We start from the raw sequence: 10,253 nt of genomic DNA, 5'->3' as shown, positions 1-10,253 counted from the left end.
GTGAAAAACCCCTGTTAAAAAGTCAAATGACAGCATACCCCTGTTCAGCCACGTGAATACGACAACCGGTTGTTAACTAATTCATTTTGCTATATTGACACATATATTATTGTTAGAAAAACTAGGCCGTTTGCGGCAGGTAGCCTAGCGGTTAAGACCGTTGGGCCAATTACCAAAAGGTCACTGGTTCGAATCCCTGAGCTGGCAAGGTGGGGAAAAATCTGCTGTTCTGCCCTTGAGCAAGGCAGTTAACCTCCAACAGGCGCCTATGACGTGGACATCAATTAAGGCAGCCCCCAAAACCTCTCTGATTCAGAGGGGTTGGGTTAAATGCTGAAGACACATTTTGGTTGAATGCATTCAGTTGTGCAACTGACTAGGTCTCCCCTTTCCCCTATAGTATTTTAAAGAAAGGCCATAAATGGCCGCTATGGGTTCTAAAGAGTAGGGAAAGCTCACCCAAATGTCCTTACCCTGTAAGCAGTCTATGGACAAGGTATGAGTTGCATCCCCTTTTTTTCAAAACAGCCTCAATTCGTCGTGGCATGGACTCTACAAGGTGTTGAAAGCGTTCCACATGGATGATGGCCCATGTTGACTCCAATGCTTTCCAAGGTTGTGTCAAGTTGGCTGGATGTCCTTTGGGTGGTGGACCATTCTTGATATACAGGGGAAACTGTTGAGTGTGAAAACCCCAGCAGCGTTGCAGTTCTTGACACACTCAAACCGGTGCACCTGGCACCTACTACCATAACCCGTTCAAAGGAACTTCAATTTTGTCTTGCCCATTCACCCTCTGAATTGCACACGTACACAATCCATGTCTCAATTGTATCAAGGCTTAAAAAGCCTTCTTTAACCTGTCTCCTCCCCTTCACCTACACAGATTGAAGTGGATTTAACAAGTCATATCAATAAAAGATCATAGCTTTCACCTGGATTCACCTGGTCAGTCTATGTCATGGAAAGAGCAGGTGTTCCTAATGTTTTGTATACTCAGTGTATTAGCATTTTTTGCGCTTCATGTCAGAAGCTGTCTGTTTTTCCTATGCTTCATGTTTCCTGTTGTAACTTGTAATAAACCAGATTGATTTTTGATTGACTTTATCTGCAACTGCTCTTCTCTTTAATTTAAATACAGCATTTAATAGCAGAGTATTTCAATGTAATTTGGGGAGTAGCAGGTTTAATGTAGCCCCATATAAGGTCCGTGTGGCAGCCTACATCTAGCCACAATTTTGAAAAGGGGACCTAGGCAGGAACTCAGGTGGGAACTCAGCCTTACCTTTGTGCAGTATGTAGGCCAGACCTTTTTATTTTACAATCGTTTGGAACTATATGTCCCAGATCTGGGCCACACCTTTTAGAATTAAACATTTTACAGAGTGTGTGCCAGATCTGGGCCGCTCTTTTTTAATCTGATGGTGATGCAGTATTTGACCCAGGCATATGGTCCAGAAAAACACAAAGTATGTGGCCCAAAGCTGCACCGGAGTAATTTTGCGAACTTGGGAACAGGAGAAAAGGTGAAGGGGCCATTGATTTTAAGCAGTTAACTTGAGATGCATCTCCTGTCAAACTCAAACACAAAGCAGCATTCTGTGAGAAGGACCACCATTTATTCTAGTGGTGATGAATCCTCCATGACATGAGTTTTCCAGTTGCCAATTAAATTAAGACCTTATAAAGTAGTGGGCATTCAGTAAAGCTCTTGACAGAATATGTTTTTTCTTAATTGGCAGGTAGTAGGCCTATCATACAAACAAAGAGAAATACTGTAACGGGCCTGCCTAACCCTTTTCTGGGATACACCCAACCTTGTCCCAGGACATTACAGGATCCATGATGACTAACCACAGAAGGCGGTATGACATCACCAACCCTGCCAGGAATCATTTGCTAGTTGTTCCTCACGCTTAGCAAGTTGCTTCGAATACTGTATGATTTCATGAAAGGAGCAAAAACTACTTTAGACCGTTGAGTTATTTGCAACCAGGGAGAAACACAAAAGTGTCTGACCAGTCTGAAACAATGTCTTTCATCCCAGGACAACCAGTTACTGCTGTTGTGGTAAGTTTTGGAACGATACTCTTCATTCAATAGCTATGGCATCCATTGTCCAGGCCTAAAATCCTTCAAGCAGTGCCTCGATGCAAACTATAAAAATGTACCTAAAGTATTTAGTCAAAAAATGTCGGTTTCACATTGTAGTATTACTGTTTACAATCGTGAATGTGACATTGTGTTCATGCTTGCTTGCTTGCTTCTACTCTTGACAATGTAACTTTGCGAATTTACCCAGCAAAACATGTTCGAAACATTGCTGTTCGATAATCCAACTACCTATATAACGTTACGTTTTACTCCTTTCTCTGTTTGTTGTCAGTCTTCTTTCTTTCAAATTGAATTAACTGCTGTTGCTATCTTGCTAACAGTTTAGGAGCATTTCATTTAATGGGCTAACGTTATGTATTTCATTTTCATATGCGCAATCTAGTATTAACCTACAGTAAATTAATCTACCTAGCTAGCTAATGTTACACTGTTCTGTCTTGGCAACCTTTTATTTATTTAGGAGCATCTCTGCATTATGGATAGCAGCTAGCATTAGCCAACTTGTTCGCTATGCTACATGGATGAAAGTGAAGCGTTTCAGAGAAAGGCGTCACCAACCTACCTGAGACAACTTGGGTACAAGTCTACTCCTCCCATACACAACTGGCGGACTGGTTCCAGACCCAGAACGGGGTCAATACGGAGTGCAGGTCGTTTTTTTACTCGGTTGGGCTTCAACCCCTGTTATCATATAAACACAAATAAGACATGGAAGAATGCAAAGAATTGCAGGAAAAAATTGTACTTGAGTACCCCTGGCCTACTCTACTGACACAGCCATTGAAGTGACTTGTTCAATACTGTGTCATTCATGAAAGGCCACATGCATAAGTACAGTGAAATGCTTAACTTGCAAGATCTACCCAACAATGCAGTAATCAATATCAAAATAGTATATTTAATAAAACATGTTGAGGTAATCTGAAGATATTTCACCCCATGCTTCCTGAAGCACCTCCCACAAGTTGGATTGGCTTGGCTTGATGGTTACTTCTTATGTACCATACGGTCAAGCTGCTCCCACAACAGCTCAATAGGGTTGAGATCCGGTGACTGTGCTGGCCACTCCATTATAGACAGAATACCAGCTGACTGCTTCTTCCCTAAATATTTATTGCAAAGTTTGGAGCTGTGCTTTGGGTCATTATCCTGTTTTAGGAGGAAATTGGCTCCAGTAATATAATAATATATAATAATAATATAATAATAATAATATGCCATTTAGCAGACGCTTTATCCAAAGCGACTTACAGTCATGCGTGTTTTGTGTACGTGTGGTCCCGGGGATCGAACCCACTACCTTGGCGTTACAAGCGCCGTGCTCTACCAGCTGAGCTACAGAGGACCACCAATCAAGCGCCGCCCACAGGGTATGTATGGCATGGCGTTGCAAAATGGAGTGATAGCCTTCCTTCTTTAAGATCCCTTTTACCCTGTACAAATCTCCCACTTTACCACCACCAAAGCACCCCCAGACCATCACATTGCCTCCACCATGCTTGACAGATGGCATCAAGCACTCCTCCAGCATCTTTTCATTTGGTCTGCGTCTCACAAATGTTCTTCTTTGTGATCCGAACACCTCAAACTTCGATTTGTCTGTCCATAACACTTTTTTCCAATCTTCCTCTGTCCAGTGTCTGTGTTATTTTGCCCATCTTAATCTTTTCTTTTTATTGGCCAGTCTGAGATATGGCTTTTTCTTTGCAACTCTGCATAGAAGGTCAGCATCCCGGAGTCACCTCTTCACTGTTGACGTTGAGACCGGTGTTTTGCGGGTACTATTTAATGAAGCTGCCAGTTGAGGACCTGTGAGGCGTCTGTTTCTCAAACTAGACACTCTAATGTATTTGTCCTCTTGCTCAGTTGTGCACCGGGGCCTCCCACTCCTCTTTCTATTCTGGTTAGAGCCAGTTTGTGCTGTTCTGTGAAGGGAGTAGTACACAGCGTTGTACGAGATCTTCAGTTTCTTGGCAATTTCTCGCATGGAATAGCCTTCATTTCTCAGAACAAGAATAGACTGACGAGTTTTAGAAGAAAGTTATTTGTTTCTGGCGATTTTGAGCCTGTAATCAAACCCACAATTGCTGATGCTCCAGATACTCAACTAGTCTCAAGAATGCCAGTTTTATTGCTTCTTTAATCAGCACAACAGTTTCAGCTGTGCTAACATAGTTGCAAAAGGGTTTTCTAATGATCAATTAGCCTTTTAAATTGATAAACTTGGATTAGCAAACACAACGTGCCATTGGAACACAGGACTGATGGTTGCTGATAATGGGCCAATGTACGCCTATGTAGATATTCCATAAAGAATCAGCCGTTTCCAGCTACAATAGCCATTTACAACATTAACAGTGTCTACACTGTATTTCTGATCAATTTGATGTTATTTTAATGGACAAAAAAATTGCTTTTCTTTAGTAAACAAGGACATTTCTAAGTGACCCCAAACTTTTGAACGGTAGTATATATATATATATATATATATATATATATATATATATATATATATATATATATTATATTTACCATTCATTTCTGTTGGGCAGAAAATAATCTGAAACACAACCAAAACAAACAGCAATGCGTCCAACAAATGTGTTGAGTCACAATCTTGATGTAGTCATTGCATGCTATGAATATGGGACAAATACTTAACTTTTTACTACTTTAATACAAATATAAGTGAATTGGGCCCAATACTTTTGGTCCCCTAAAATGGGGGGGGACTATGTACAAAAAGTGCTGTAAATTCTAAACGGTTCACCTGATATGGATGAAAACACCCTCAAATTAACAGTTTGCACTTTAACCTGCACTTTAGTCATTGTATCATTTCAAATACAAAGTGCTGGAGTACAGAGTCAAAGCAACAAAAAATTTCACTGTCCCAATACTTTTGGACCTCACAGTATGTGCATGTAGGCGGGTGATTAGGAGAAAGTGACTGGTAGCAGGATAAATAATAATAATAATAATAATAATAGTAAACAGTAGTGCAGAAGCATACGTGGTGGGTGGGTGGGTGTGTATCTATGTGTGAGGGTGTTAGTGTGAGTCAGTGTAGGCATGATAGGCATGTAAACAGGGCTGACAAGTGACTGGTAGCAGGAATATATAAAATACTTATAGTAATATACCAGTGGTAGTACACTGAGTATACCAACACCTTCCTAATATTGAGTTGCACCCCCCCACACACACACACACACCTTTGCCTTCAGAACAGCCTCAGTTCGTCTGGGCATGGACTGTACAAGGTGTCGAAAGTGTTCCACAGGGATGCTGGCCCATGTTGACTCCAATGCTTCCCACAGTTGTCAAGTTGGCTGGATGTCCTTTGGGTGGTGGACCATTCTTGATACACACAGGAAACTGAGCGTGAAAAACCCAGCAGCGTTACAGTTGTTGACACAAACCGATGCGACTGGCACCACTACCATACCCCGTTCAAAGGCACTTCAATATTTTGTCTTGCCCGTTCACCCTCTGAATGGCACACATACACAATCCATGTCTCAATTGTCTCAAGGCTTAAAAATCATTATCCAACCTGTCTCCTTCCCTTCATCTACACTGATGTGAAGTGGATTTAACAAGTGACATCAATAAAGGATCATAGCTTTCACCTGGATTCACCTGTTCAGTCTATGTAATGGAAAGAGCAGGTATTCTTAATGTTTTGTATACTCAGTGTATATATATGTGAACAGGAGTAAAAGTGACCAGCAGCAGGATACAATGGATAGGTACTAATGGTAATGGCAATCAATAATACTTTTTGCAGCAGCTTAGGTGTGAGGGGGAGCAGTAGTAGTTAGCCATTTAACAGTTTTATGGCCAGGGGATAGAAGCTGTTTAGGAGTCTGTTGGTCTGAGCCTTGATGCACCAGTACCGTCTGCAGGACGGGAGTATGGAGAACAGTCCATGTCTCGGGTAGCTGGAGTCTTTGGCAATTTGTCTGGCCTTTCTCAGACACCGCCTGGCATGTAAGCCCTGGTTGGCTGGGAGCTCACCACTAGTGACGCGCTGGGCCGTCCGCACCACCCTCTGTAGGGCCTTCTGGTCGGGAGTGGTGCAGTTGCCATAGCAGACGGTGATACAACCAGTCAGGATGCTTTCAATGGGATGCCTCGCAACACTGTTTATTCCTAACATCAGCGAGAAATATGAGTCATGGAGTAATTGCCTAGTAGCCTAGTGACATAATTATGTATTTTAGCTATTTACATTCTATTTGATTACAGTATGACACAGGCTACACACACCAATCTTATTTAGTTGCATGATTTAGTATGTGTTGCCCACTCTTATGCAACAGCTATCTTCCACACACTCTATAAGTTGAATGCCATAGTATGCTGCTGTTTTCTGGTTGATCTTTATATTTGACAAATCTGGTGTCAGTCATGTGAACAATGGGTTACACAGATACTTTGGGTTGATCTTTCCATTAGTATGATCAGCCTGCGTTATACATTTCCATGAGGGTTTCCATGTTCTCGTCACCAAGAACTTCAGATGCACTGATCGATTGTTGACCATGTTGACCACTGAGTGCAGTGGTTTGAAGAACTTTGAACCACTGACACTATGAACCACACTACTGAGGCTCCTATTATTCACCATCACACAGACTGGCTTTGTGCTGTAAAGAGCAGTGAGCTGGATGTGCCAGAATCCTCCATCTGCTCTAATGAGAGGGCAGCTGTCTGAGGACCATGGGGATAGCTAGACTGAGAAAAGATCTGTGTCTCCAGTCAGTTGGGGCAGAGGGTTTCCCTTTCAGTCGGTCACTCGACATCACACAACAGTGGGATTCTCTTTGTTCCTTTGGGGAACTACAGCCGATTCATAACCGTAGTGTTCTACATTCTTAAAGGGAACACAGTGCTCACCAATCAATTTTACATTCTATTCATTTACCACATTTTTATTATTGCAATGGTAGAATGGGAATACGAACAAATACTTGGTGGTTGTTGAAGTTATGAATTCTTTCCTCTCCAAGCTCAACGACCAATTTTCATGTGTTTTACAGCAACGGATAGAGATCCGCAAACTCCGCCAGGGTGAACACTTAATCCTGGGTTTCAGCATTGGAGGAGGAATAGACCAAGACCCTGGCCAGAACCCCTTCTCTGAAGACAAGTCAGACAAGGTACGGGTAAAAGATGAAAAATACTCTCCCTGTCAGTTCTCAGTGAGCTCAGTTCTGGCAAAATGCCATTAACATCAGAGAGGCAGGTCTGAACTGATCAACTGTAGCCTCAGGTAGCAACACTGCAGACCCAGATAGCTCATCTCATACAATAGCATATATTACTCAAATAGTGACATTTTATAGTTCTATCATCAAACCAGTTTATATAGAATTGATGATAGTTAATATATTTTATATGTAGATGCATATACTTTCATATCTATTTTCATATATATTTCTCTTTTGCAGTTTTTATGTTTTTCTGTGTTGTATCTGTGTGTCTGTGTGATCACAGGGCATCTATGTGACACGGGTGACACCAGAGGGACCAGCAGAAGTTGCAGGCTTGATGATGGGAGACAAAGTAATGCAGGTAAACTTTTAAATATTTGTAGATGTTTCAAACTTTTGGCCTCAAGATACATTTACTTTTACCTAGTCTCTCGTGGACAAACTACATAAACATACATTTGACCACGAGCAGCACCGCAGATATTGAGGTGAGCAAGATGCAATACTTCGCTCTCACACAGTATCTGCGCATGTGCATGGGTTCGATTCACGCTGTTACAGCGTGGTAGCCAGGGCACCAAAACAGCTGAGAAGTTAAGCCTCACACTTCAACACTCTTAGTTGTTGCGGAAATGTACCCACTATGCTGTTTACTTTCTGCATCTATGTCATATCACTGAATCTACCTTTAACTAAGATTACCTTTTACTTTATTGATGAATTTCCACAAGGTGGCAACATTTACTCAGTTTCAGTTGTGATTGGACTTTGCCTAGTGACTGTAAAAGACCAGTACACTATTCAATCCTGATATTATACTTACCTCACATCAGGAATAATAACTACTGTAAAGAAGACCTTTATCAGAATATTATAATTATTGATGTCTCTCTCCACCAGGTGAATGGATGGGATATGACCATGGTGACACACGATCAGGCACGCAAACGGCTGACAAAGAAGAACGAAGATGTCGTGCGGCTACTGGTGACCAGGAAATCACTGGAGCAGGCTGTCAGACATTCTATGATGTAATGACTCCAAACAGTAGCAGCGGCTTGGTGACCTCATTGTCTTTCGACAGTTGGCGTCCCTCCTATGCAACGCTAGTCCTTTCGTGCAGAAGGAGTTTGCTATCTGACGTAAGACAATGCCAGTGACCGAGAGCACAGTATTCCAAAGCTTTTCTCGCATACTGTAAGGTTGGGGTGAATTCCATATAAATTCTGTCAATGTATGAGGTAGAAAGAAAATGCTATTCAAGAATAGAAAATTGCCATTTATTTTCCTACAAGGATTTTTCACTTCCTGAATTGATGGAGTTGAAATGGAATTGATTACAGTCCTACTCACATTTTCCCAATTCAAACATGGTACAACCCTTTAATAACATCGCTATAGAATCAATATGGTGCTAGTTATTGGGATCATTAATGCTTTTACTAGCTGACATGAGCATGACTTATTAAGTAATTAGTACATTTCATTACAGTTTATGATCTGTCATTTTATGTTTTCAAGTCAACGTCTTTACAAGCCAAAGGAAAACAGTGCCAAGAAACTGTAGATTGAAAGAGGTTGCTTTGCAAACACATGCAGACAAAGCACATAGCATTTATCTGCTACAGTAATTTGTATGTATTCCATAGAGGCTTCCTGCTTATATGAATTATTATGTTTGAGTTTAATGTATGGCATTAATAACAATGTAACACTTAGTGCTTAACACTGCTTTGTGTTGGGGGAATTGGGCTTGGATTATATATTTTGGTATCTTTATCCATGCAGTGCATCTACCAAACTAACAAGCGCAGCCAAACTGCATACTTTATATTTCATTATACACTAATTGTACTTGTCTACCAAATACTGTAATATTGATTTGAGGATTGGACTTTTGTAGGTAGTGTAGCAGGAAGACAGTTACGTCTCATTCTCAACCATCTGGGTATAATTAATCTGGTGTTGCCATCATTGCCTGGAAATCAAGGCAAGAGTATAGTCAATTTTAAGTGCCTTCTTTCTCAGGTTCATATAGAGAAAGTGGCATGTTGGATTGTTAATTAGGTCGCTTGCTGGTTGATGTCAGACAGCTAATACACTTTAGTTGCATGCTGGACCAACGTTGAAGGATCAAATTAAATGAAAGAGACGTTTGAATACGCACAGCCTTAAATTAGACTCTAGTGATTGTACCGCTAAAACGTGATGGCGCCAATAGGGTTTTTGTATTCACGCTGTTTTCCATTCCTATATTGTTCAACGATATTGCATTTATCACTGCCTCAGCCATGTTTTACACAGCGATGCCTCACTGATTTAATCCAATCTTATCAATTCCTATTCAAATGGATCAAAGGTAAAGTGATATTGTAATGTGGATTACAATGGTACCTAATATACATACACGTCCTAGTATGTTCTACTAATGAAATATTTTGTATGGTTTTGTTTTTGTTAGAATTCTTTGAATTGGGAGATTATCATGATATACTGTATTGTTGGCAGAGTGACATAACTTAGTCTACACACAACTTTGTAAAGAATAAACACTTTAAAAGCCTGCCCAACCTTTTGATAAATGTAGCCTTGCATGAACATTTTCTATAATTACTCCAAGTATATGACGAAAACCTTTGATATTACTATTTTGGCAAATGATTGTATACTGGACACTTTCCGAATGTTCTTTAACATAAATCAAATTGAACTGAAATATTGCTTTCTTTTTTGCGGTATTATGTGTTTGTCAGGCGCTTTACAAAATTAGCAGTTGTCACCTATAGACTGTCACCCATAGACTGTCACCCATAGGTCCCATAGGGTGATAGAGAAAAATATAATATTTGGTTATAAGACATGAGCAGGGATATTACCTTCTCAGTGTGCGCTGTATGTTAGAAGAAATATCCCTGTTTT

At 40.7% G+C, this 10,253-nt stretch overlaps 1 protein-coding gene across 1 annotated transcript; it reads left to right on the top strand.

Annotated features, from left to right (window-relative positions):
• The first annotated feature begins 1,843 nt into the window (after positions 1–1,843).
• On the top strand, positions 1,844–10,050 carry LOC121533598 (tax1-binding protein 3). Its single transcript, XM_041839684.2, has 4 exons — positions 1,844–2,070; positions 7,161–7,280; positions 7,618–7,695; positions 8,235–10,050. The coding sequence occupies exons 1-4, from the start codon at positions 2,032–2,034 to the stop codon at positions 8,367–8,369; spliced, it is 372 nt and encodes a 123-aa protein (XP_041695618.1). The 5' UTR covers positions 1,844–2,031; the 3' UTR covers positions 8,370–10,050.
• The last annotated feature ends 203 nt before the right edge of the window (positions 10,051–10,253 follow it).

The sequence above is a fragment of the Coregonus clupeaformis genome, chromosome 20 (genome assembly GCF_020615455.1).
Source record: "Coregonus clupeaformis isolate EN_2021a chromosome 20, ASM2061545v1, whole genome shotgun sequence".
NCBI classification, from domain to species: Eukaryota; Metazoa; Chordata; class Actinopteri; order Salmoniformes; family Salmonidae; genus Coregonus; species Coregonus clupeaformis.
The sequence above is the reverse complement of the archived record's forward strand: the minus strand, read 5'-3'. Positions and strand labels throughout refer to the sequence as shown.

Coding starts and splice junctions, on each gene's coding strand:
- LOC121533598 (XM_041839684.2), top strand. CDS start 2,032: ATGTCTTTCATCCCAGGACAACCAGTTACTGCTGTTGTG. Junction 2,071..7,160: donor AACCAGTTACTGCTGTTGTG/GTAAGTTTTGGA, acceptor TGTGTTTTACAG/CAACGGATAGAGATCCGCAA. Junction 7,696..8,234: donor TGGGAGACAAAGTAATGCAG/GTAAACTTTTAA, acceptor TCTCTCCACCAG/GTGAATGGATGGGATATGAC.